At 56.3% G+C, this 25,075-nt stretch overlaps 7 protein-coding genes across 7 annotated transcripts; 3 read left to right on the top strand and 4 right to left on the bottom strand.

Annotated features, from left to right (window-relative positions):
• Window positions 1–21: 21 nt before the first annotated feature.
• Window positions 22–4,142, bottom strand: K452DRAFT_289969 (uncharacterized protein). The gene is made up of 2 exons (XM_033540917.1): window positions 3,692–4,142; window positions 22–3,640 (listed from the first exon to the last, which is right to left on the bottom strand). Exons 1-2 carry the CDS (start codon window positions 3,968–3,970, stop codon window positions 104–106), a joined length of 3,816 nt encoding a protein of 1,271 aa, XP_033395124.1. The 5' UTR covers window positions 3,971–4,142; the 3' UTR covers window positions 22–103.
• A 209-nt stretch (window positions 4,143–4,351) lies between these two features.
• On the bottom strand, window positions 4,352–7,152 carry K452DRAFT_254796 (uncharacterized protein). The gene is made up of 4 exons (XM_033538336.1): window positions 6,951–7,152; window positions 6,722–6,881; window positions 6,551–6,662; window positions 4,352–6,494 (listed from the first exon to the last, which is right to left on the bottom strand). The coding sequence occupies exons 1-4, from the start codon at window positions 6,957–6,959 to the stop codon at window positions 4,751–4,753; spliced, it is 2,025 nt and encodes a 674-aa protein (XP_033395123.1). The 5' UTR covers window positions 6,960–7,152; the 3' UTR covers window positions 4,352–4,750.
• A 1,408-nt stretch (window positions 7,153–8,560) lies between these two features.
• K452DRAFT_275699 (uncharacterized protein) lies at window positions 8,561–12,356 on the top strand. Its single transcript, XM_033539246.1, has 4 exons — window positions 8,561–8,691; window positions 8,747–11,048; window positions 11,233–11,975; window positions 12,033–12,356. Exons 1-4 carry the CDS (start codon window positions 8,646–8,648, stop codon window positions 12,176–12,178), a joined length of 3,237 nt encoding a protein of 1,078 aa, XP_033395122.1. The 5' UTR covers window positions 8,561–8,645; the 3' UTR covers window positions 12,179–12,356.
• A 149-nt stretch (window positions 12,357–12,505) lies between these two features.
• Window positions 12,506–14,731, top strand: K452DRAFT_360635 (uncharacterized protein). The gene is made up of 2 exons (XM_033546357.1): window positions 12,506–13,293; window positions 13,390–14,731. The coding sequence occupies exons 1-2, from the start codon at window positions 12,619–12,621 to the stop codon at window positions 14,257–14,259; spliced, it is 1,545 nt and encodes a 514-aa protein (XP_033395121.1). The 5' UTR covers window positions 12,506–12,618; the 3' UTR covers window positions 14,260–14,731.
• A 1,023-nt stretch (window positions 14,732–15,754) lies between these two features.
• On the bottom strand, window positions 15,755–18,284 carry K452DRAFT_232773 (uncharacterized protein; the record flags this gene model as incomplete). Its single annotated transcript, XM_033537260.1, has 6 exons — window positions 15,755–15,957; window positions 16,028–16,171; window positions 16,402–17,194; window positions 17,246–17,685; window positions 17,743–18,041; window positions 18,097–18,284. 6 exons carry the CDS (start codon window positions 18,282–18,284, stop codon window positions 15,755–15,757), a joined length of 2,067 nt encoding a protein of 688 aa, XP_033395120.1.
• A 2,793-nt stretch (window positions 18,285–21,077) lies between these two features.
• On the top strand, window positions 21,078–21,635 carry K452DRAFT_203040 (uncharacterized protein; the record flags this gene model as incomplete). Its single annotated transcript, XM_033536064.1, has 1 exon — window positions 21,078–21,635. A coding segment is annotated over one exon (558 nt), but the record flags the coding sequence as incomplete, so codon positions are not given.
• Window positions 21,636–23,243: 1,608 nt separating this feature from the next.
• On the bottom strand, window positions 23,244–24,933 carry K452DRAFT_275693 (uncharacterized protein; the record flags this gene model as incomplete). The annotated part of the gene is made up of 2 exons (XM_033539245.1): window positions 23,244–24,708; window positions 24,778–24,933. Coding segments are annotated over 2 exons (1,429 nt in total), but the record flags the coding sequence as incomplete, so codon positions are not given.
• Window positions 24,934–25,075: the final 142 nt, after the last annotated feature.

Raw genomic sequence — 25,075 nt, 5'->3', positions numbered from 1 at the left:
ATTCCTCGTCCGCATAAGGCACGGGGTAGCGACGACCACGCAAATCGCGCTCGAGGCCGCCTTCGGCTTCGTTGTCGATGTAGCCTGTGCAGTACAAGACGCGTCAGTCAGGTCCTTTCTCAATACGAGGAAAAAAAAAAAGGAAATATAAAGCACAAAAACAAGAACAGAGACAGGGAGACCAACCTTTCCCACCAAACACGCTCAGCGCCACCGGCAAAAACACCAACGCATGCAGTGCCGCCCAAACCACCAAAGCCAACCACACCCTAAAATAATAGACCTCGAAGATGCGGCTACGGGTCCAAGCCAGCACGGCAACACCCAAGAACTTAGTGACCGTAATACCGCTAAACACGCTGGCACCAACATTCGCGAGCGCGGTCCACGCGCGCGCATCCTTAGCACGGAGTTTGGCGCGGGGCGCGCGCTCCAGCAGCGCCTGCGAGGGGTACGTGAAGGCGCGCGCAATATGTGCGCAGAACTCGACGCTGATGCCGACACAGATGACGATGTTGACGAGGGAGACGGCGTTGAGCGAGACGCCGGCGAGCGCCATGGTGCCGACGATGTCGATGACGGTCATGGTCACGGTGGCCGTGACGACGAGGCCGGTGCGCAGCGAGCCCAGCAGCACGGACGTCAGCACGAAGATGATGGCGATGGCTGAGCCCACCAGCGTCGTTGTGAGCTTCACAATGGTGGCGTATTGGTCGAAGAAGATGTAGAACTTGCTGTATGGGAAGACGTCGATGCCCGTGCGAGCGTGGATGTCGTTCGCAATGCGCCGCGCCGACGCGTACGCTGAGATGAAGTCCTCCTGGCTGCGCAGCGGTGTGTGGCTGGTTCGGAAGTGCGACGCCGGTATCGTGAGGCTCGTGTTGTCGATGACCAGCGCGTTGCCGTATGCCGCTTGTCCCGCGAGAGGGCATTCGGCGCTCGTCGGCGCCTCGATCCAGCGTTGCAGGTAGTGGAGGAACTCTTCGCCCTCGGGCATGCCCTTGAGCGTGGGGTTCCAGGCCGGGCTGCGGTCCGCGAAGCAGGCGTGCTCGTTGCCGAAGCCGCCGTCCACGCAGCATTCATCTAGCGATGGGTTGAGCCAGAGGAAGTAGTCGTCAATCCAGCTAGCAGTGGCGTCAGCGATCCAAGACGTCTCTGGCCGCTTCCTCTCCTGTTCAAGAGTGTTGGACAGTGAGAGTTCTTGACAAGTTGAAAAGCGACCACAGAGCTCCTGCTGGTGCTGACGCTCAGTGACGTTGAGCTCACGAGTAACAAAATAAACCGGCGGGCCAACGCCAATGTAGTCGTAGAGATCATCGAAATACGCAATCAAGTAGGAATCGCTAGGGATGGCAATACGCTGGTCAAGTCCCAATTCAATGGTAGGGAGCAATGCCAAACCGGCCGTGAGGAAGCCAAGGAAGACGGTGATGATGGCGGCCTTGGCCTTATTGCCGAGTAAAGCCGGAGCATATGTCTTGCGGATGAACCTCTGGAGTGGGCCCTCTTCTTCAGAGCCGTAGACGACACCGCCATTGACGATGACCGGGTCGGCACGCTTGACACGGACGCAAGGGAAGCAATCCGCGCGGCTGGCCTCGACCCTGCGCTGGTTGAGCGCGAGAACCGCGACAAACATGGTGACCTGCAAAAGCGCGTTGATAAAAACGGCACCGGCAGCGTATGCGGCAAAGTTGCGCACTGCAGGCATGCTAACGGCCGCACCAAGGGCAAAAGCGGCAGTCTCCGTGGTAGCTGAGAGGAGAATACTAGGTCCCATCCGCCCCAAAGCACGCGCAACCCTCTCCGAGACAGAGCCTTCTGCATGGCTAATGTTGACGCGTTCAAACTCGTGAACAATCAGGAAGATGTTGTCCACACCAACGGCAAGGACGAGGAAGGGGATGACCTCAGCAATAATCAAGGTAACCTTGATACCGGCAGCCGAGAACAATCCAACAGATGCAGAAACAGACATCAGCACGATGACAATGCCAACCACGCCAAGCAAAAACTTGGACTGCACAAGTGCGTTTGCCGGGTTGTGTAGAATGGATCTGACGGTCAAGGTCGTGGATCCCAGTGCCAACGAAGCATATAGGAACATGATGAGGTAGCTGACCACGACAATCTTGGCATCGGTATTGGTGGACTTGTTCAGCTCCTGCTCCAAGCTGATCTCGGTATTGAAGGACAGACGCAAGCCACGATCGGTTGCCTCGCCCTGAACCGCCTGAAGGAGGCTCTTCAGGCTGTCTTCCCAGGCCATGGCCCTATCAAGCTTCTTCGTGCCCTCGGCATGATTGCTCACGACCCAGGTGACCACCAGGGCCTTTGCATCGATCACGTCTTTTTCCCAGCCACCCAGCAACAACTTGGGGTTCAGCGGCTGCTGGAACTCAGGTAAGCAGTCTACGGGAGACTCGGCGCAGGCACGCAGGTCGTTCTTCCAGGTTTTCGGGTCCACATTGAAGAAGTCTCCGCCGAAGTAGCCAGTGACAGACTGGACAACGCAAGCATCACCAGTGGGCTTGAAGCAAACATCGTCGAAAGTCATGCCGTGCTTCATCAAGCGCTTGACGCGGCTCTCAACATCGAACCACCATCCAAGAGTCTCGTAGCTAAGGACAGGGCCAGGGCCGGAGGGGTTTGTATCATTAACCAAAAAGGCTTGTTCCGTGCGGTAAAAGGGTCCGAAGTTGTCATCAAAAAAGGCCTTCTCTTCCGCTGCAGCAGAGTTGGGCGCAACCCACAGCCGGACCGGGTCCGTCTCAACCGAGAACCTAATCCAGCCCAAGCTCAGAAGACCTACGACGATGACACTTAGAACAATGGTGATGGCCGGATATTGTGCGCACGTATAGCCCAGCCGACTGAAAATCTTGTCGCACCAGGAGTTCAAGCGATAGCGCCTCGTGGGAATTTCCAGAATACCGCCTGCAAATACAACATCGCCTTCATCCTCATCATCACTTGGCTCCAGGTCCTGAAGCAGCCGCAAGCGCTCCTGCTTGCGCTGGCTGTGCTGCTGATAAGCGACATGACCGGATACGAAAAGGATGATGAGCAGTATGAAAGAAGAGTAAACGATGATGACGGCGAATGATAGACACGGAAGCAAGCCGACATGGCATTGAGAGTTTTCTTTCACCTGTGGGAGCTCCGGACAAACTGAGGGGCAATCCACGCATGCGCAACGGTAGGCCTCGTTGGTATCATTGCAGAACCTAACGGTCTTGTCCATCGGTTCCATGTCGGGAAACGAATCGGAGCTCGGGCGAGGGAAGTTCATCTGGAATGGGCTTCCCAAGAACTTCTTGTCTCCAAGGAACTTGAGAAACCGCGTGTAGTTCTTCGCACCGCCACCGATGAGGTCCATTGCGTTTCCGTTGGTCGCACCAACCTTGACATCCTTGCAGCTGTCGTAGAATCCGGATCCATACTTGTCCGAAACGAGGTGGTCCAGTTCGGTCACGAGCAATTTACCGCCTTTCGGCGTCGTCTCGGTGACGTTAACGAATAGAGATTGGTCTGGCGAGCAAGTAAAAGTGCAGAACATGTTAAAGAAGTTCTCCTTGCACGCCGGGCATGACGAAATGAGGGACTCGGCGCGCTTGAGATTAGACTGCAGCGTATCGAGCTGTATAGTGCGTCAGACCTGCGCCGTGCACGTTCAACGTATGAGCCCTACCTGTTCCCCGGTGCAGCAGACATCAGTGTCGGCCCATGATTCACCGCAAATGCTAACCAACTTCTTTCGCACTTCGGCCTCAGGCGTCTCAGCCAGGCCGTTGTCCGGGCAGGGAAGCTGGGGGCCAAAGAAGCCTTGGCTGCCGCAGTGTCCTCGGATGGCGCACCGTCCCTTCTCATGCTTCTGGTTCAAGCCATCGTCTTTTCCAAGCGCGACCGCAGTCAGGAGCGCGAGCAGCAGCGCGGCAATGAGCTGCCACCCGCCCCGACTGCTTCTCATGCCTATTGGTGGCCTGGTGAGGTGGCGGAGGGAGGCGAGATGAGTCGTCGACGTCGATCAGCGATAGTAGGATCCGGTCAGAAGGTGCGCGACGGCGATATAGGGCGTTTGGGTGGTAACAGACGACGGGTTGTGGATATAAGGAGAGTTGCTGTGGCGGTGTTGTCGGTTGGGAAGCGTGACATGGAAGCTGTCGCAGGTACACGCTCGGGCGCCAAGGACGCATGCGGTCATTAGACAGCGATTGTTCAAGCCTCAGGCGCGCATGGCCCGTGCCGGCCCCCGCAAACTCAACCCCACAAGGAACCGACGCCGACCAGCCATCCGGTTGCCGGCGGGCATCCTTCAAGGGGACATGATGTCACATGTGGCCGCTCCGGTCAAAGGACTCGACATTAGATAGCACGACTTTTTTTTCTCCTTACTACTTCCGCTAGAGTACAGGGGAATATTCTCCTTCTCTCTCCTCCCGGAATACACAATCGCTGATCGCCGCTCGCTTTCCCCTCCCTCCTCTACAGCTCAACCGTGGGGATTACCGACATCTTCGGCGGAAAGAAAATAAAAAAGCCATAGAAAGCTCGAAGCAGACGGCCTGATCCAACCGGAAAAGACCATTCGCCGTACTCGTATCTCGCTACGTCGAAAAAAGCAAGCAAACGCATCCTCTTCATAGCCACGTCAGGAAAAGCTGGATATGGATGAAACAAAGACAGACAACGGACTCAAGGAATCCTCCGGTGAGAACCTGGGCGAGTTCTCCTTGGTGCTTTGCTTCGTCTAAGAATCACCGCCGGCGGGAGCGGGGCTGGCTCCGTCCTTGAAACCACCTCTGCCGCGACCACGGCCCCTCTCACCACCTCTGCCGCCACGGCCTCCGCGGTAACCTCCACGGCCACCGCGTCCTCCTTCGCTGTCGCTGGCGCCACCGCTGCGGTAACCGCTGCCTTGTCCACCGCCGCGGCGACTGCCCCACTCCAGTTGCGTGCGGGGCTTGAACGGCCTGACGAAGGGCTTTCCAGGCTTGCCGCTAGTGACGTCGGGATCCATCTTGTTCAGGATCTCCTGCAGGTCCTCGGAGGGGTCGAAGTGGGCAGTCATGCCAGCGGCCGGAGCGCCCTTGCCCTTGTCGATGCGCTGGATCTTTGCCTTGACTTCCTCGGGGAACAAGGCCCTTGCGTCGTCCTCTGACTGCGCATTAGTGATGAACAAACCATGGATGGGCGGCCTGGCGTTGGAGGATTCGGTCTTCGGGGCAGCGTCAGCAGGCTTCTCCTGGGTGGTCGTGCCATTGGGCTTTGCCTCGCTTGGAGCCGCGTTAGACGTAGAAGGAGTTGGAGCCGCGTTGCTGGGAGTCGAAGCAGGCTTGGGCGTAGCTGGCTTGATTGGAACCTGAGGAGTGACCGGAGCGGGGGTGGCAGGCTTTTGCTGGGTCTGGGCAGGGGTGGGGGCCTGGCCAGCAGGGCGGGCCTGCTGAGCTTGAGCGCCAGCGGGAGGTTGAACAGGAGCCGCTCCTGCAGGGCCGGCGGGAGCGGCCTGGCCCTGTTGAGGCGGGGGTGCCTTTCCGCCACGGTGCGCAAAGTTGAAGCCTTGAGCACGCATCTCCGTACCGATTCTGCCTTGGTCAATGTCTAGAACAAGCCATCCGTAAGCAGCGTCAGCCAGGTTGAAGTTCCACATGTTCTTGAAGGCGCTCTCATCGATCTGGCCGGTCGCCGGACCAACGTGACCACCGAAGGGATTGCCGCCGTTAGCGATGGTCGGCATCTTCTCCACAATGTCCAGAGCCAGCTTCAAAAGCATCTGTTGGCTAGTGTTCTCTGAAACAGCAGGCTCCACCTCGCTCCTGACGGTCTCCCAAACATCGTTGAAGGATGCCCGAGACGCCGCAAGCTTGCCGCGGTAGTGGTCCAACGTGGGGTTGACGCTGAACTCATTGTAGGAGCTGCCATACCGGAAATGCAAACCGGCAGAGATGGAGAAGTCGGCCTTGAGAGTAACCGACAGCTGGTTCAGCAGACCTTCACGCGCTGGCGAAGCGTGGGTGACGAAGATACGAGTCTCGGTAGGATCATAGACACGGTTCGCCGTATCCACTAACTCGCCCATCTGCAAGAGCGTCGTCCACATTGTACCCTGACCACCGGCAATGGTAGTCCTGCCCTCGCCGTTGTCGAATAGCTTGTGCATCACGACCGCACCACCTAGACCAAGCAGGCGAAGCTTGATGCCACCAGCTTCAACCAGACGCGAGTGTGCCTCATCAATGATGTGGAGGTTGTTGATCTTGTACTCGCCGGAACGAAGCTTCTCCAAAACCTGAACATCCTCGCATGCTCCCCAGACGGTGTAAACCGGGACCTCGAGAGAATAGGTGCCGTTGAGGAAGTCAGGAAGCTCCGAGAGCTTCAGGCCTTCGCGTACGTAGCGTTCCCTCAAAGGCGGTTGCGGAGGCGCTTGTGCGATTGAGTTCTTGACGGCGGGAGCGAGGAGGGGAGAGTACTGCGCAACATGGCGGAGGGTTCTGATGAAAAGTCAGAATCAAACAAGAACGCGTGACCGGTCAATGGAGCTCCATACTTCTCGGCGATACGGTCGAGGGAACGGTCATCGTAGAAACCAAAGTCGCCAGTGTGAATGATCGCGTCCGCCCTCGCTTGCTTCGCCAGATCGTTCAACGACCTCAGGTTACCTGCGATAGTCAGTCTCGTCGCGTCACGTCGGGCCGATGACGATTGAGCGCAGCCATACCTCTCACATCAGCAATGCAGAGAATCCTCGAGTTCGCGTTCTGAATGACGCGACCCTGGTTGGGGAGAAGCGGTTGGGCGCCGGGCACCGGACCGGGAGCTGGGCCACCGTTCGCCATGTAGGGAGAGTTGTAAGGACGTTGCTGCGTAGGTGCTTGCTGCTGGTGGCAATTAGCAAGTGAACGAGAGGTGACGGGCGGTATGGAGTGCAAGGCGGTTTGTGGACATACGGTAGCCATAGAAGACGGGCACGGTGTCAGGTGCGGCGAAAGTGAGGTGTCTCGGGGGTGAAGTGGTTCGTCAGACGCGTAGCGGAGCGAGAAGCAGACAGGCCCCGGGTATTTTGGGCGCAAAGTCTGGTATTAAAGGGTAGAGGAGAAGGGCGAGATCCGCGAAGATGGCGGGACTGCGGTAGGTGGGCGGAGGGGGCTGAAGTTCGCTGTAAACTGACAGCTCTACCTTCGCAGAGGAAAGAGGTTCGTCCCAGCGCAGCTAAGCTAGATTCGGACTAGCGCTTGTTGCTGGGCTACTGGGTTGCTGGCTACTCCGCTGCTGTTGAGCTTGCTGTGCGCGTTCGACGTGCGATTGCTCGCCTTTAATGCGATCCCGTTTGTGCGTCTGCTCACTTGAGGTAGGCGGCATGTCGACTCGCAAACGCGCCCCGTCGCCCTCTGCGCCCAGCCCTCAGATATTCGTTGTTCGTATCTCGACGCAACGACGCTTATGATGTCAACACAACAATGCTTCCCCTCCATGATCTTCGTTGCCGGCTAAAACGCGACGCACGTTGCTAGATTAAGATTGCTTATATACACATCACATCAGATAGACTCGATAGCTTCTCTGGTCTTCATAACGTCCGTCAGCGTCAAGCGAGATTCATCACCTCGCGAGACGATGATTCTTGTACGGAGTAGAAACGAAATCCGGTTAAGATTTCGTAGTATGTGTGCTCTAAGATCATTTCACTCATATCCAGAACCCAGGCTCGTAGCTAGACAACGAGCCTTCCATGGGGACTGCTTGTATGTTTCTCTATCTCTCTAGAAACTGAATTTCGCCTGACGGTTACGACCACCCAGAGATCATGGTCCCGTGCACCAAAGTAGCAATGTACCCCATGTTCAGCTCTAGAAATACTGTTTCCGTTCAGCTCCGCAGACTTGTACACCCATCTCACTCCATTGCGTACCGGCAGCTAGACGTAAGCTTCTTGCCTTGTGCCCGAACAATTGGGACATGCATGCGTAGAATGGCAATGTTTGCATACTAGGGCTACATGCCCGGAAATATGACCTGTCAAGAAAGAGCCGTTGGCATCATCTGGCGGCCTCACTGCGTGCAAGGCAAGGACAGGGTGTCTTTGTCGGCGCCGGCAGCTCACGATATTCCAGAGCAGATTCTGGAAATGTGTCTTCGTGCCGACGAATTGGGCATGTTGGAGAATACGTTTTAATGATAGCCTGGGTAGGACCCTGGACAGAGCGGCACAGCCCGCATGCGATCAGAGATGGCCTGGTGGCGCTCCGAGCGAGATTGCCGAAAAGGTATCCACACGCGGCGAGTTGAGATGCATAATGAGGTGCTTGGACAAACGCAGTAATCAGTCCCTGTCGAGATGATGGAGACGCATGCGCAACACCCTGTAGACCTCGGGGAGGACGAGATTGTGCGTGCCGTCGCGGCCAGCCGTGGGCAATCGGCACCCGACGTCCGCTGTAGCTTTCCGTCGTTTAGTGTTGGTCTTCAAGACCCTTCGCGTGGCTGACCTTCGACATCCCTGTCAGCAATTTTTTGGCGCGGCAGAATTCTACCGCCAACACACCCCGCGTATTTTTCTGCCTTCGAGCGCCTTCTCTCTTCTTCACTTTTTACTTTTGATACCCCCTTCCCTACAGCTTGTCTGGTCCTTTCATACGCGCAAAATGGACCAGCAACAGTTTGTCGGGCTCCTTGAGAGCCTCATGCTGCGTAAGTCTACAATCCGCTTGCCCAAAGTCCCTTCCGCCGCCTAACCGTATCGCAGCCGACACCGAGCGTGTCAAGGCCGCGACTGCGTCCTTGAACAAGGACTACTATACCTCTCCCGAATCCCTCGTCGCCCTCCTCCAGATCCTCACCTCTCACCAGTCGCCGCAGCTGCGCCAGCTTGCGGCCGTTGAGTCCAGGAAGCTTGTCAACAAGCACTGGGCATCCCTGCCCGCCGATCAGAAGCCTCAGATGCGCAACGCTCTGTTGGAGGCGACCATGCGGGAAGAGGGCACTCTAGTCCGCCACTCCTCCGCTCGCGTCATTGCGGCCATTGCCAAGCTCGACCTGGAGGAGGGACAGTGGGCGGATCTGCCCGCGACGCTGCAGCAGGCTGCCGTTAGCGGCGAGGCGAGGCACCGCGAGGTCTCTGTTTTCATGATCTTCACCCTCATTGAGACCATGGGCGAGATGTTCTCTGAGAACCTGAACGAGCTTTTTGTCCTGTTTGGCCAGACCATTCAGGACCCGGACAGCATTGAGGTCAGAGTCAACACCATGCTTGCCCTCAGCCGTGTCGCTATGCTTCTGGACCCCGACGAGGATGCTCAGGCCCTGAACGCCTTCCATGCTATTCTGCCGAACATGGTTCAGGTTCTCCAGGCGACTATCGATGCTGGGGACGAAGACCGCGCGATGCAGGCATTCGAGGTTTTCCAGACTCTGCTTGGATGTGAATCCGCCCTTCTGAACAAGCACTTTGGTGACCTCATCAACTTCATGAACGGCTTGGGCGCAAACAAGAACCTGGACGACGACATCAGGTCCCAGGCCATTGCGTTCCTCATGCAGTGCGTGCGCTACCGCAAGCTCAAGATCCAGGGTCTGAGGCTCGGTGAGAAGCTTACTCTCTCTTCCCTTGAGATCGTTACGGAGCTCGGTGACTTGTCCAGCGATGACGAGGAGGTCACTCCTGCCAGGTCTGCTCTCGGCCTGCTCGACATCCTTGCCCAGAGCCTGCCTCCCAGCCAAGTCATTGTTCCCCTTCTTCAGGCCATGGGACCTTACGTCAACAGCCCGGACCCAGACCGCAGGCGGGCTGGTATCCTTTCCCTCGGCATGACCGTTGAGGGTGCCCCCGACTTCATTGCTACTCAGCTGGGTGACATTCTTCCTCTAGTCTTGCACCTTCTCGAGGACCAGGACGTCAAGGTCCGCGCCGCCGCTCTCAACGGTGTCGCTAGGCTCGCTGATGACCTGGCGGAGGAGCTGGGCAAGGAGCACGCCAAGATCATCCCAGCCTTGGTCAAGAACCTCGACCTGGCAACCGAGCAACAGGGCGAGAACGCTCAGCGTGCCTTGGAAGTCCTTCGTGGTAGCTGCAATGCCATTGACTCTCTCATTGAGGGTCTCGAGGAGGAGGAGGCCGCCAAGTACCTTGACGAGCTTGTTCCCCGTTTCGCCAGGCTGTTCAACCACTCCGATTTCAAGACTCAGATCGCTTCCGCGGGCGCCGTTGGTTCTCTTGCTGCGGCTGCTGGTGAGGCCTTCCAACGTTATTTCCAAGACACGATGCAGGCACTTTCTCCCTTCGTTGAGCTCAAGAACAGCCAAGACGAGCTTGACCTGCGCGGTGTGGTCTGCGACTCCATGGGCAAGATTGCCGGTGCCGTTGGTGCTGAGCTATTCCGGCCTTTCCTTCCCAAGCTCATGATGGCTTCCGAGGAGGCTCTCCACCTTGACCACCCGCGTCTGCGGGAGACTTCTTACATCTTGTGGAGCACTATGGCCAAGGTCTACGAGGAGGGCTTCGCTTCCTACCTTGATGGCGTTGTCAAGGGTCTTTACGAGTGTCTGGAACAAGACGAGGCTGACCTTGAGGTTGGACTTGGCCAGGAAGCCAAGGATCTCATTGGCCAGGAAGTCACTGTCGGTGGCAAGAAGGTGCGCGTTGCCGACGCTGATGATGATGACGACAATGTTGTCGGAGAGGACGATGAGGATGATGATGACTGGGACGACTTCGGTGCCGTTACCGCCGTTGCGATGGAGAAGGAGATTGCTGTCGAGGTCGTCGGCGACGTCATCATCTCCACTCGCAACAACTACCTTCCTCATCTCCCCAAGACGATTGAGATTGTCCTCAAGTTAGTTAACCACTCTTACGAGGGCGTCCGTAAGTCTGCCATTGGCACTCTCTGGCGCGCCTACACTTGCCTCTGGGGTATGGCCGAGGGCAGCGGTATGTCCAAGTGGGTTCCCGGTATTCCTCTCCAGGTTCAGCCTACCGAGGATCTTATCAAGCTTGGTCAGCTGGCCATGACTGCTACCCTCGAGGTCCTCGAGGACGAGATGGACCGGTAAGTTCTTTAATTCCTCTGTTGCATGCTGTTTTGAAAGGATGAACATTATTCGTTATTACCCAGCTCACTTTGACGCACAAATGTGCGGTTGAAAAGGACGCGATTCTGTCTCTGATCATAGCTCCATTCTCTCATTCTTCTGCTTCTTAAAGACGAAGAACACAAGCTGACTTGGCTTTAGTGGCACCGTCACGGACGTCCTCCGTGACTTGGGTACTGCTCTCAAATTCACTGGCCCTGCCATCCTTGTCAACCAGAACGGCACCGTCATTCCTCAGCTCACTACCCAGCTCGTTTCTATCCTGACCAAGCACCACCCTTGCCAGCAAGACCTTGGTGAGGAGGCCGACGAGGATATCCTCGAGGAGACTTCTGAGTACGACTGGCTCGTCATTGAGGTTGCTCTTGATGCGGTTACCTGCCTGTCTGCTGCTCTTGGTGACAGCTTCTCCGAGCTTTTCAAGATCTTTGAGAAGCCTGTCATGAAGTATGCTAGCAGCCAGGAGTCGACCGAGCGCAGCGCCGCTGTCGGTTCCGTTGCTGACTGCATTGGCAACATGGCCGGTGGCGTCACTCCGTTCACCGCCAACCTGATGAAGGTCATGCTCCATCGCCTGTCTGACGAGGACCCGGAGACTCGCTCCAACGCCGCCTACGCTGTTGGTCTGCTCTGCTCCGCCTCCAACGATGAGCAGGAGATTCTTAAGAACTTCGGCACCATTTTCGGCAAGTTGGAGCCTATGCTCCACGACCAGCAGCAGGCGCGCATGCTGGACAACGCGGCCGGCTGCATCAGCCGCATGATTATGAGATACCCGAACAACGTTCCCATCGACCAGGTCCTGCCGCGCCTGATCGACCTGCTGCCTCTGCGCGAGGACTTTGAGGAGAACCAGCCCATCTTCCGCATGTTGGTCAAGCTTTGTAAGTATACACAGGCCGTGAAATACTCAAGTGAACAAGCAGCTAACAAGCACGTAGACCAGGCGCAGAACGCGACGGTGCAGCAGCTGACGGCGCAGCTGATGCCCATCTTCGAGAAGGTGCTCAGCCCGCCCGAGGAGCAGCTGGACGAGGAGACGCGCTCTCAGCTTGTCCAGCTGGTCCAGTACCTGCAGAAGCAGTAATGCAGCTGCGATGAATTTCTGACGTAGATGATGAACTTGGTTTTTGATATGTTGATACCACTGCCGCTGCGTCTAACGAACAATGTAATGCTTGGGATGGGAACAAACAAAAAGGAAGGAACATAGCTGTGGGATCTATAGAATAGACTTAGGCGAATCATGGAGTATTTGCTCGGACACGTAGAGGTTACCCTTGCCAACAACAATCTTGTGAGAGTGTGTGGGGTTCATCGACCGCTTTCCCTATTAGATAAGGATAGTGTTGGTCGCGGGATTGAGGGTCCCTGCTTCGCGCCTTCGTCACTTCCCATCAGCCCCAGCCTTTCGCTTTTCCACCTATTTCATCCATATCACTCCACCCGCAGCACCACCATTGACCGCGCACAAGTCATCGCTATCACCTGAATTAGACTATTTTTCTTACTTAGACCAAGACCATCATGCTTCAATCACGCTGGGCCACGGCCGCCGAGCCCGCATCGGAACCACAACAGGCAGAACAACAATCGCCCCCAAAGCCTACCAGCGACGACGCCACAGCACCCGCATCCACTCCCGCGCCTTCAGACCATCCAGCTGCGCAAGCAGCAGCGAAGCCACAAACCACTGCAAGCAGCGACAACGCCACCGATGCCTTCAGCACAGACCCGATGGCCGACGAGTTTGCGCAAACGCGCGAGGACGACGACCTCTTCGACGACGACTTCACGCCTGTGGTTGCCGATCCCGTCGTCGAGGTGACGTCGGTGCCGGCGCCGGAGCCGCAGTCGCGGCCACAACAACAACAACAACAACAACAACAACAACAACATGCCCCGCCGCCGCAGCAGCAGGCGCAGCAGCAGCAGAAGGCTGCGTCGCCTCCGAGGGGGCCGGCGGCTGCGACGGCGCGGGGAGGTGGAGCTGGGCGCGGTGGACGGGGTGGACGTGGTGGTGCTGGCGCAAGGGGAAGGGGCGGCTTGATGGGGTCGCAGTATGCGAGCGCGCCGGCGGCGGAGAAGAAGGAAGAGAGCGGGGAGGCTGGGGTGGCTGAGGGTGAGAAGAAGATCCCCACGGGACCGAAGAAGGAGGGCTCTGTGAGGGGAGATCGCAGCGGGACGGGCGGGATCAAGAAGGTGTGTTTGCCCATTCATCTCAGCACGCACATAACAAGAGCTCAGCAGCACCCATCTCCGCCCAGAACACACACGGCTAACCCTCCTCCTCTATAGGCCAAACTCAGCGAAGCCGAACTCGCCGAGCGCATGTCCGCCATCAAGCTCAAAAACGAGCGTCTCACGAACGCGCACGCCCGCGCCGAAGCCGACCTCGCGCAGTACGAAGCGCGCGAAGCCGAGGCCGCAGCGCAAGCGGCCGCGCGCCGCAAGGTCGAGCGCCAGAACCGGCAGCAGATGATGGGCGAGCGGGAGCGCAACCGGCAGCGCAAGCTCAACGCCGTGCAGGGCCGCGAGTGGGACGCAGCGAAGGAGGAGGACTTTGCGGGCCCGGAGCGCGGCGGGGGGAGGGCGCGGCGAGGCGCGCACGGCGGTATTGTCGGACCCCGCGAGCACCAACAACAACGGAGCGAGAGCGTGGGTGCGCCGTTTGGGGAGGACTGGGCCGAGGATTCGGCGGCGTCGCATGAGGGTGCGGGCTCGCGGCGCGGTGGTGGCCGGGGCGGGAGAGGTGGAAGAGGCGGGCGCGGCGGTGCTGGTGCTGGCGCTGGTGGCCGGAACAGCCATCACAACCAGCACCAAGCGCCCCCCACAGAAACAGACTTCCCGGCGCTGCCCGGCGCTACCGCAACCGCAGCCAAGGCCTCTCCATCGGCATCTTCTGCTCCCGTCTCTGCTCCCGCTCCCACTCCCGCGGCAGAGTCGTTCGCGAGCAAGGCCGGCGGCGACGGCAGCGGCGATGGTTCTGCAGAGAAGAAACAAGAGGCTGGGAATGTGGGCGCTGAGACTAAGGCACCGGCGAAGGAGGAGCCGAAGAAGGACGACGATGAGGAGCGTAGACCCTCGCCGCCGCCGAGGATGGAGAGTTTTGGCTTCTCGGTTGGGGGCGAGATGGGGTCGTGGGCGGATGAGGTGGATGATTCGTAGGTGTAGGAGGGGTTGTTTTTTTATTTGCTGTGTTGTGCTGTTAGGGGAGGGTATGTATGGTTGGTGGTTTGAGGATGAGCGGATTAGGGTGGATTCTTTGGTTGATCCGGGGGTTTGTTGTTGTTTGTTGTTTGTTTATTCTCGTTTATTCGTTGGTTGGATTTGTGTTGTTGTATTCGAATTGCGCGTTTTTGGATCGGCCACGCATATGTACTCGCGCGCGTACATCATTATCATCATACAGGCATGGCGGGAAGAAGAAAGAAGACATACAGAAGGAAAGAAAAGACAAGAACCAAGAAAGACAGAATTGGGTTGGGTTGACTTGCTTTGGCATGGTTTGGCATGGTTTGGCATGGTTTGGCATGGCATAGGTAGCATAGCATAGCATCGTAGCTTGATACGATAGGTACGGCATGATACGGCTTTGCACGGCATGAATGATATGGAATGGAATGGAATGGTATGGACTGCATACAAAAACGAACACACGCATGAATGCACGCACGAGTGAATGGGTGATCGTGTATTGCATACATACATACATACATACATACGTACGTACATACATACGTACGTGTGGCGTCGAGTTATGTCATCGAGAGGTGGGCGTAGAATGAAATGCAATGGAGAGGATTGAGAGATTTTATTCTATTCTGTTCCCCTCATTTTTCACTCGCACATGGACTTAAATGTTCGAGTATAAGGGACGAGTGCTCTTCTGGCGGGAGGTGGACTATACATATACAGTATAGGGGCGGTGTGAGAAGTTTGCTTCTAGAAGCTTTAGGAGCGTCTTTTCCAAGGCTGTGTATACGTGAGAAGGGAAGGGAAGAAAGGAAATGGAAGAGAATAGAAAGGGAAAGAAAGGAAACGGAAGGGCATAAGCGCCAGAGCCAAGTTAAGTTAAGAAGGGAAAAGGGCTAAATTATAGGATTGTAAAAGGGAGAAGCTTAGAGTTAGGTAGGACCTAACTTAAACCTTTTGTCTTGCTGCCTGCACTATAGCGCTATACTAGCTCGCTCGTTCGCTTTCTTGCCTCTATTCATTCATTCTTTCGTTCTTCTCACACGCGCGCGCAAACGACGTAGGTAGTAGCTACGCCGTCTCGGGGCTACGGTTTAGAAGTAGGCACTGTAGCAATAAAACAGTGAAGCAGTATAGCAAAGGTAGAAATGCAGCAGGATACTCCTAGCGTATCATTGTATATTCGTCCGGCATGCCATACTCGGCAGCCAAACAGCCTACAGGCTATAGTGACGGTACCAGGAACCGGGCCAAAGTTGGCGCAGCTGCCTGCCTGCCCTGCCCGTTGACTCGTCGTCTGTGTGCTTAACGCAACGAGCCCGGTGTATGCACCCCCTTGTTCTGCCCCTCTTCTCTACCCGCCCGTCTGTCTGTCTGCGTGTGTGTCTGCATATTTGCGTATGCGTGCGTATACGAATAAGAAAACCCTACCCAGCAGCAACCCCTCTCCTACCACCCACCCACACAACTAAAGCGCCAACAGCGCAAACATGCCGCCCATAACGGGTCTAGCCACGAAAAAGAAGCCTGGATAATCCCCCGACGCCGTATCATACAAGTCCGTGAAAGCGCGGTTCGTTGACGTCTCGGCGACCCACTTGGCCAGGTCGGAGATGAACATGTCGCGCGTGTCGGTCGAAGCAACAGCCGCGACGAAGATCTCCCAGTCGCCTGCGCAGGGGGTTAGGTTAGCGTGGGGGTTTGATTTGGGGAGAGAAGAAGGGGGTGGGGGATGACGCACTCTTGGTGTAGCTATGCCTCGTGTCGAGCGGGACGCCGTACGTGAGCTCGACCGTGGGGTAGAACTCCGACTGCATGTCGTAGACGGACTGCGGGATGAGGTCGAAGCCGAGTTCCCTGTCGGCGTAGAGGTTGTACAGAAGACCTATGGTCCCAACTCGCATTAGCCCAGTCTTCCGTTTTCGCAAGCGCGTGCGCCCCCTCCGCGTCGTGGCGTTTGTTTTGTTTTCTGCTGCTGCCGTTTCCGTTGTCGTTGCCGCTGTGGCGCTTGGTTACTCGCCGTGGCTGCGGTAACGGCGGCGCATTGTGCAACCAAAACACGGGTATCGGGGCCGGTAACGCGCCACGCAATCATTGATTCAGGTTTAAACTCACCGTGCGATTCGTTGTCCCCATAGCTCAGCGTGGTGTGCTTCTTGAATTCGGTCGTCGCATCCGCAATAGCCAGCTCTTGCCATCTCTCGACGTAGTTTACCGCCGTGTCGTGGTACGACGAGGCGTCGTCGTCGTGTCCTGTCAGTCCCGCGATCTTGGACATGGCTTCGATGCCAATAATTCCCTTTAGCGCCAAGTTTGTTTGGTTGGCCAGCGGTCCCGCAAAGTCGTCCGTTGAGATCTGGTTGGCGGGGTACAGGGCTTCGTCGACAAGGAAGCTAGCCCATTGCTTCAGGATCGTGTAGTGCTGGCTTAGGTAGTCGTTGTCGTCGGCGTGTTGTGCGTATGCTAGTGACATGATAAGCATGTTGCCACACTCTTCGAGTGGCATCTGCTCATCGTTTCCGTCTGGATGGCCTGTCGCATTGGGGAAATGGGTGCCGAGGTCGTGGATCGAGTACATGTTAGGGTAGTGGCCGGATTCCTGATTCTCAAAAAGCGGGTCCAGCAGGAGCTTGAGCAGCTGAGGGTTTGTGTAGAGGAAAAAGGGATGCGCCGGGTAAATCACATCCACGGTCTGGGTGTTGCCGTTTGAGGAAATTTCCTTTAAGAAGAGATAAGGCTTGTCCGAGGTGCCAACCAGCTGCGTTGCGCCAAGAGTTTGTCGAACTGCAAGCGAGGTAATGGTGAGATAGTCTTGGCCTGCGGCACCAATTGAATCTTGAGCAATTTTGTCGTCAAGCTCAGATGACAGTGAGCTTGCAGTGTCGTAGTCGCCATGGAAAAACGAAAGCTGTAGATGATCAGATTGTTGTTGTACAGTAGGGTCCATATTAGAACTTACAGCAGCAAGGTCATCGTCAAAGTAGCTTTTCCATAGAGAAGGCAAAGGAGCTAAACCATCGGCACCATCAAACTGAAGTGCTTGGTCCTGGGCAAGGCCAATCGAAAAGAGCGTGCTGCTGCTTGACGAACCAACCGAGCCGAGATCGACAGCGAAGCCGAAAACAGGATACCGGTCATTGATGGCACGGAAATTGCTATCCTTAGAGTTCGCTAGCTTTCCGTCGTTGGCAAAAGCGCCGCGGACGTCTTCGTCGGCGCCAGATTGAAAAGTCAGGCTATCGACATTGTCCGTAGCCCAATACCAGTTGCCGTGTTCAGTCTGATCGGTAGCTTCGGTGAAGATCTGTTGATTTTGCCGATAGACCTTGTGGTATGCAACATCGCCAGTAGTGTCGTACTCCCACTGCACGACATTGGCTCGGTTGCCGGATACCCATTCTGCATTCTTCATTAGCTATATGTTGCAGCGGTCTTCTACGATTTGATGCTGCCTACCGGCCGAGATGTCGGAATACAGTTGGACGTCGTGCGATTCGCCGTCGGATGAAGTAACCTCCACATTCAGGTATGAGAAGATTAAAGATTGTCGTTTGAGGTCATTCGGGGCGAGTGGTGAGAGGAACGTGATGTTCAACTCAACCTTCCCATCGACGTCCATGGTGAAGGTGCTCTTCGTGGACGTATACTCAAAAGAGGTCTGGTCCACTACGGCAGGTCCTTCAGGCAGGTTGCCCATCCATGTGTATGCCGTGCCATCGACGCGGATCAAACCGGTCCAACCAGTAATTTGGTTGCTAAACTTGTGTCAGCCGGTAAGCTGCAATGCATGTCATCACCATTGACATTCACCTCCAGAAAACTGGCCATTCACTGGCCAGGTAGCCCCCATTGCCCCCGTCACTCCCGACATTGAGCCAGGTACTTAGGTACGGCGATCTGACTGCCAAAGGTATGGCAGGAGGACGCGCCGGGGAGAAGGTCGATGCTGCAAAAGCAGCTCCGGTTAGGCAGGCGATCAACAGCGTAAAAGGCAGCATCGCGTCTATCCCTGGCCTGAGAAGGTAAAAGATGGACGAAGAGCTGATCCACGCAGCCGGCCCCGAGATTTTATATGCCGTCCATTCTACCCCGGAGATTGCTCTAGCATGCTGCAGTTATCCACAGACCCAGGGCGTTGGCGTTAGGCATGCCCAGCGCAACCATTACACATGATGTCAGCGGTCTGGGCTGCTGCTGCGCCGGATGGCTAGTCTCAAAACTGGGGGCTGGGCTGCCCACATGGTCACCCTGTCCACCATTCAGGGTCGTTACTAGGGTAAGCTTAAGCCCAAGCCGACGAATGTTGAGGTGCTTCTGCTTGGCAAAATGTATAATGGTTGTAAGGGACGCTGATATGTACCTATAGTCAGTCATTCTGACGATCCACATGGTCTTGAGGGGACGAATGGTAAAATTCCTACACAACACACCAACTTGACAGCGGAGAGTTACAGCGGGGCTGTAGATAGGAGACGTGCATGTTGCGCGCGCGGCTTGGCGTGTACACGGCCCGCTCAAGAAAAAGAAAACCTAAAAAGGCCGGCTTCCCGAAACAAATATGAGGTGGGCCGCATTCAGCAAGAAGGCAGTGCCAGCATCCCGCAACGCGGGACTTCCGAGCGCTTAATGGCACAATGCTCGTTCTTCCGCGTGTCGGAACGGGTGTAACTTGAAAAATGTGGGGTAGCAAAAGAGCGGCTCTTAGCACCAGCCGTGGCGCATGAAACCTGGACTCATGCGAGAGTAAACTGATCAAGTCGGCCGTCTGACACGTCGTCCTGGGCGGTCTTGTGATATTGCCTAGGTCGTCAGGTCGACAAGTAACCCGATCAGCGGACTTTGCGGCCTGCTGACCTGGACGAACGGCACTTGGTCATAGAAATGGTTCTCCACCAAAAGGTACCGTCAGATCTCTAGGAGAAAGTTGAATGTTACTACTGGTCAGCAGAGCACACCCGAATATGTAGCCAAGGCTTCAGCGAAAGGCGGTCCTGGCCAATGTTGTGTCAGGCTGGGAATCGGCAATATGTAAGTGTCAGCTAGTCTTGGCTGAAAGCGGGGGGAAACGCAAACGGGGCGATGCGTGCCAGCGTAGTTGACTCTGAAGCGCATGAGGCAATATTCTTGGCTGTATCAGACGATGCATGCAGACTGCAGCTGAATGTATAACAGGGTATGGATTATGAGATGAGGTTCCTGGATCCCTGGTTAAGATCTTGGTTCAGGGCTCGAGGCTACGTTAGCCCCGCACCAGAGGCACGTGAGAGCCTTCTTCTCTCAGATCCTCCGGAGATGAGCGAGGCACATCACTACACGTCATACACCCAGCCGGGCGACGGGCGTCTTTTCTCCGTCGCGAGCCCGTCTATTGGGCTCGGGTTTGTGGAAGAACGATCATCGCGAAATCCGATGCGGGTCGGAAATAGCAACTACAACCCGGTCGATATAATGTGGATTGCGAGTAGTGGCTATGCCTGTCCTGACCCATGAACCAAGCGGCCCGACAAGGTCGCAGATGAAAGTTGTGCAGGATCTTGTTTGTGATACTTCCTTCTCTGTCACCCTTCCCAGCAGCTCACAACTCCTTTTTCGAGATCCCATACAATGGCCCTTATCGGGGATTCGGGAAGACTGTCGGCCATGTCACCGCCTCGTCTCTCTCTTGGCATCGCATGAAGCTCTTTCTCTCGCCCTCGTCGGGCCTGCCTGCGAGCACGTCCGAAGCAGGATGCGTTGTCGATCACAAATGCTGCGGTGGAGCAGGCCATCCATGAAGCACAGCATTCCAAGGCCTGCAACAGCATCATCCGACCGATCCGATACGCTGCCGTTGCCTTCTCACGGCGGGTGGAAGTCGGAGCTGGTCGATGCCACTCGAATGATTTGCGCGAGCTGTAGGAGTAGGGAGTCGCCCTTGCATATTGCCCGCTTGCATATTGCTTCGCACGAACAAATAATACTCACTCAATCGTGATGATGTCGTTCAAGTGAAACACGGTGTACAGCGCATGTCCACGATCACGGGCGGAATGATAGGCGACGATCCATGAGCGGCTCGACTCGAGCTCCTGTGAGCTCCAAGATGCTGATAGGTAGGCGCTGACAATCGTGGTACAAGAGTGCATTGTTGCCCACGGTGGGAAAGCAGTACAGACTCGAGCAAGCCCGAGACAAACTGAGTAGTTGCTCGTGCAAAGAGGACGACGGGCGTGATGTTTCTCGGAACCAGGAGGTTGCTGTGGAAAAGATGTAAAAAGGGTACGGCACGTGAGGGAAAATAAAGTCGTTCGCCAGGCCGCGCGCCACAGAGGCACGGACAGAGGCTCCTGCCACAACGGGTCTAGTTTTTCCGAACGCCACTGCTAGCCCGTACTTCCACTCTTTGCTCTGATCAACATTTTCTACCAGCGCGCGCCTGTGCAGAAAGACCTGGCACCAACAATATGATCAGGCATATCTTCCGTTCAGCGTCGCTCGCGGTGACACGCCGTCCCTGCATTCCAAGTGGAGTGGTTTGCAGAGGACTTTTTCGGGCTCAGTTGCCCCGCGCCACCACCCAAGGACTCCAACAAGCGTTAAGGTCCTACTCCACCAAAGAAACTCAGGAATCGGAAAAAGTAGAAGATTTTGAAGGGCTGGGAGAGCGCGAACATCCAAAAGGTCAAACTCCGGGGATAACCGAGGCACCAAGCAAAAAAGCACCGGTATCATCAAGCGCCCTCGCTCAGTTGAGGCGACATTTTGGCCTTGACACGGAATCAGCATCTTCCAAGGGCATCAAGGACATCGAGGACCCCATCTTCCTAGCCGTTGATGCAGAGGCCTGGGAACGCAATACCAGCAAGGTCACCGAAATAGGAATTGCGGCTTTGGATACGCGTTTCTTGTCCCGGCCTACAGACCGCATGGAATGGATAAGAAGCATCGACGCCCATCACTTCACAATTAGGGGACGCGCAAAGTATATTAACAAAAGATTTGCCCCAGGTTGCCCTGAAAAATTCATGTTTGGTACCAGTGAAACCAGACCAATAAAAGAAATGCCAGGCATCTTCAAGAAACTCTTTACCGCACCAGATGAGACGAAAAAAACCAAAGGCGCTTTGCGTAATTTTATTCTCGTAGGGCACGACCTCAAAGAGGACATTCGCTATATGAAAAGACTCGATTACGATGTCACTTCCGAAAAGTCCGTTGTCCTCAATATGGACACGCAGACGGTTGCCAAAGAACTTTCACTGCCCCTTGGACTCGAGAAGCTGGTGACCGCGCTCGACATTGTTCCTAAATATCTTCACAATGCTGGCAACGATGCTGTGTACACGATGCAAGCCATGGTTTGCATGGCTTTATACGGCCATGAGCTTTCTTTGCCAGATATCACGAAGGAGACAATGGCAGAACTCAAGAAAAAATACCAGGAACAAAGAGCAAAAATCCTCCATGCAAGATTGGTTAAGGCACAGAACCTGGCATTGAAGAGAGAAAGAGATAAGTTGACAAAGCAAATCAATAAAACAATTGACAGCGAATTCGAAAGCACAGTGGTGGAGTATTCATCACCCCCAGAGCCCACTTACCAAGCATTAGAAAGAGTTATCTCCTCGGGGTTGGCTGCAACATATGATTGTGTTACAGAAATGGAAACGTCATTGGAGCTTCTCCAAAAGACAAGTGCACTTGTCAACGAGCAGGGGACAGCTGGCAATGTGGACATTGAAGCGCCTGCAGCAGAAAGCCTCATAGAGATCCAGAAAACGCTCGTAAACATGCGAAGAGCAGTCGAACTCCGCAAAGAGAAAGAAGAGTGGATAGGAACCAAGACAGCGAAGAAGGAAGCCTCCTTGGAAAAACTGGAACAGCAATGGCAAGCAGCACACAAAAAAGCCCGTAAAGCATCAGATATCGCTCAGCCGCTTAAACGTCAGATGGCGGCCAGGCAACTGCCCCAAGGCGTCACAGAACTTGATGTACGGAATGCCATTCAGCATGCCGCGCAGCGCAGAGCGGAAGCGGACGTGCTGTCCAAGACTTTGCACGACAAAAAAAAAGAATGGAAGTTGGAGCGCGCGGAGCGGGAACGGCTGTATAGAAAGAAGCTGAGGGAAGCAACCAAAGAAGGAGGGGAAGAAGAAGAAAGGGAAGGAAGAGAAGAAGACTGGACAACAGCAGCGCTAAAAGCCAAAGCCGAACCGCCGCGAGACCCCAACGCGCTGCCCCCGGATGTGCTGCGCGCACAGCGGCAAGAGGAGAACCGCATCGCGCTGGAGAAGCGCGCAGAGAAGAAGACGCGCAAGAAGGAGCGCAAGCTCGCGGAGGAGTACCGCCTAGCCGAGGAGCAGCTGCAGCAGCGCATCGCGGCGCGCCCGCCCAGTCAAGACGGCCAGAAGAGGGTCGAGAAGAAGCTGCGCAAGTTCGAGGCTGCGAGGAGTCAGCTCGCGAAGAAGCTGCGCAAGCTTGAGCGCAAGAAGGAGATGATGAAGGAGGAGCGTGCCGCGAGGAAGCCTCCGCCAATTTTGGAGGAGTGGGAGAAGAAGCAGAAGAGTAAGAAGGTCGTGGATGAGGCTTGAGATGGCTGCTTATCTACTTGGTTGGGTTTGTGGGGGTGGGCTGTATATTAGATTACCGTTTCGGGTTGTAATTGGTTGGAATCTCCTTTCTTGCATTCCTTCGCGTGCAGGAGGTGCCTTTTACGTGTCAATCAATTGTACCGGCGCAGCAGCAACAGAAGTCGTCGTCAGTTCCCAGGTTTTTGAAAAACAGGGTGGGTGGCAGTTGTCAGACAAGCCAGGCAACAACCAGGCAGTGGCCGCTCTTTCCCTCCCCAACCCACAGCCAGCCAGCAGAGACCTAAGTATACCCACATCAGCATCTCAAGCAAGGCCCCACCACTCACTCCGCATCACGCCCCAGAGAACCCGTCTATCCTTTAACTATTCTGCAAATCAACCGGGACTGAGCTAAATCCTCAGATATGTCATGTTCAGCAAAGCGAGTTCGCATGGGTCACCATGCACACACGCTCAGAATCCCTTTTTGTGTATACCCAATCCCATTGCCGCTATATACAAAACGAAACTCCGCCCCAACTCCCCACCCCAACAAACGCCTCCACATGCATCCGCACTCACACAAACTCACTCACTAACTCACTCCTTCTTCCTATCCAACCCGGCAATCCCGCCCTCATACTCACTAAGATCATACTCCGCCTCATACTTCTCCAACAGGCGCTTCATCTCAGCGATCTGCGCCTCCGCCTCCTCCGTCACCTCGGCATACACGCCCTCCCAGAGATTCCTAACCGGAGGGCGTTTTTCCTTTTCGGCGCGCGCAAACGCCGCCAAGACGTCCTTGCGGATGCGGGCGCGGGCGTCGGTCTCGCGCTCCTCGTCCCAGAGCCCGCGCGCCTCAAGCCACTTGCGCAGCCGCGTGATGGGGTTGTCGCGCCGCTTCCAGTCCTCGACTTCGACGCGCGCCCGGTACGCGAAGCTGTCGTCCGACGTGCTGTGGTGGCTGACACGGTAGCTCATGGCCTCGAGCAGGATGGGGCGCCCGCCGTTCTCCAGCGCCTTGGCTCGCGCGGCCAGCGTGGCTTCGTGTACTGCGAATACGTCGTTTCCGTCTACTCGCACTGTCTCGATCCCGTAGCCTAGCCCGCGGCTTGCGATCCCGTCCCCCCGGTACTGCTCTAGTGTTGGCGTGCTGATCGCGAACCCGTTGTTACGGCATACGAAGACGACGGGGCACCCGCGCGTCGCGGCTATGTTGAGCGCCGCGTGGAAGTCGCCTTCGCTGGCTGCACCCTCGCCGAAGTAGCAGGCCACGACGCGGCGGGCGGCGGATTCACCGGCTCCGCCTGCTGCGTCGGCGGATGGGCGGTGCAGGTCTTGCTGCTTGAGGGCGTAGGCTGCACCTGCTGCGTGTGGGATTTGGGTTGCTAGTGGTGAGCTGATTGTGTGGATGTGCAGGGCGGCGCTGCCGTAGTGCACCGGCATGTTGCGTCCCAAGCCTGGGTCGTGCCGGTTTGCAAACAGCTGCGCCATGAAGTCGTCGAGGGTGAAGCCACGCTGGGCGAAGACGCCCGCTTCACGGTATTGGGCGAAGATGACGTCGTCAGGGTGGAGAGCTGCGGCACTGCCCACGGCGATGCCTTCTTCGCCCGCGGACACCATGTAGAAGGAGAGGCGGCCCTGGCGCTGGGCTTCGAACATGATGAGGTCCATGATGCTGACTGTCAGCATATTGGTGTACCATTTCAGCACCTCTTCATCCGGGACCGAGGGCGGCCCGCGCTCCTTATCTACGACCTCGCCGTCCTGGTCGAGGATGCGGTAAGTGGGCATGGCGGGACGGGACTCTGGTTGGTCGAAGCTCAACGTCGTGGTGAACTTGCTATTCACGGCGCCGGGGAAGTGGACGCTGCAGAAGCGGGCGGCGTTAGCGGGGTGCGTTTGCAAATGCAGGCAGAGAGGGGCAGCGCAGCCTTACCGGTCTGACCCCAGCTTCTGGGGTACCCCTCCAGAGGTCCATCGTGTACTTGCGTTATACACCGGCACGCGCGGCCGCGGACGTTCAGTGATTATTTGGCTGCGTAGGGGCAGCGAGGATCGTCTGCTGGCGAGGACTCGACAGCGGGGAAACATGGTGAAGGGATCATGTTGTCGGCCGAGGATGAGAAGGAATGCGGAGTACAAATGCGGAGAGCGGCAAGCGGCGGCTTTGCGGCGACGGCACGAGTCAGTCCACCGCTGGGGTCCAGCCCTATTGACTCGCGCACAGTCGCCGC

Source organism: Aplosporella prunicola (genome assembly GCF_010093885.1).
Source record: "Aplosporella prunicola CBS 121167 unplaced genomic scaffold K452scaffold_20, whole genome shotgun sequence".
Classification (NCBI taxonomy): Eukaryota; Fungi; Ascomycota; class Dothideomycetes; order Botryosphaeriales; family Aplosporellaceae; genus Aplosporella; species Aplosporella prunicola.
This window is presented reverse-complemented; position numbering and strand designations above follow the sequence as displayed.

What these genes read in the sequence shown, in the direction of transcription:
- K452DRAFT_254796 (XM_033538336.1), bottom strand. An exon ending in CTGCATTGCTGATGTGAGAG is followed by an intron (nt 6,663 to 6,721) that starts GTATGGCTGCGC and finishes TGACTATCGCAG; the next exon opens with GTAACCTGAGGTCGTTGAAC. An exon ending in CTCGACCGTATCGCCGAGAA is followed by an intron (nt 6,495 to 6,550) that starts GTATGGAGCTCC and finishes ACTTTTCATCAG; the next exon opens with AACCCTCCGCCATGTTGCGC.
- K452DRAFT_289969 (XM_033540917.1), bottom strand. Translation starts at nt 3,970, where the DNA reads ATGAGAAGCAGTCGGGGCGGGTGGCAGCTCATTGCCGCGCTGCTGCTC. An exon ending in TCTGCTGCACCGGGGAACAG is followed by an intron (nt 3,641 to 3,691) that starts GTAGGGCTCATA and finishes CGCACTATACAG; the next exon opens with CTCGATACGCTGCAGTCTAA.
- K452DRAFT_360635 (XM_033546357.1), top strand. Translation starts at nt 12,619, where the DNA reads ATGCTTCAATCACGCTGGGCCACGGCCGCCGAGCCCGCATCGGAACCA. An exon ending in GGACGGGCGGGATCAAGAAG is followed by an intron (nt 13,294 to 13,389) that starts GTGTGTTTGCCC and finishes CCTCCTCTATAG; the next exon opens with GCCAAACTCAGCGAAGCCGA.
- K452DRAFT_275699 (XM_033539246.1), top strand. Translation starts at nt 8,646, where the DNA reads ATGGACCAGCAACAGTTTGTCGGGCTCCTTGAGAGCCTCATGCTGC. An exon ending in CTCGAGGACGAGATGGACCG is followed by an intron (nt 11,049 to 11,232) that starts GTAAGTTCTTTA and finishes ACTTGGCTTTAG; the next exon opens with TGGCACCGTCACGGACGTCC. An exon ending in CCGCATGTTGGTCAAGCTTT is followed by an intron (nt 11,976 to 12,032) that starts GTAAGTATACAC and finishes ACAAGCACGTAG; the next exon opens with ACCAGGCGCAGAACGCGACG.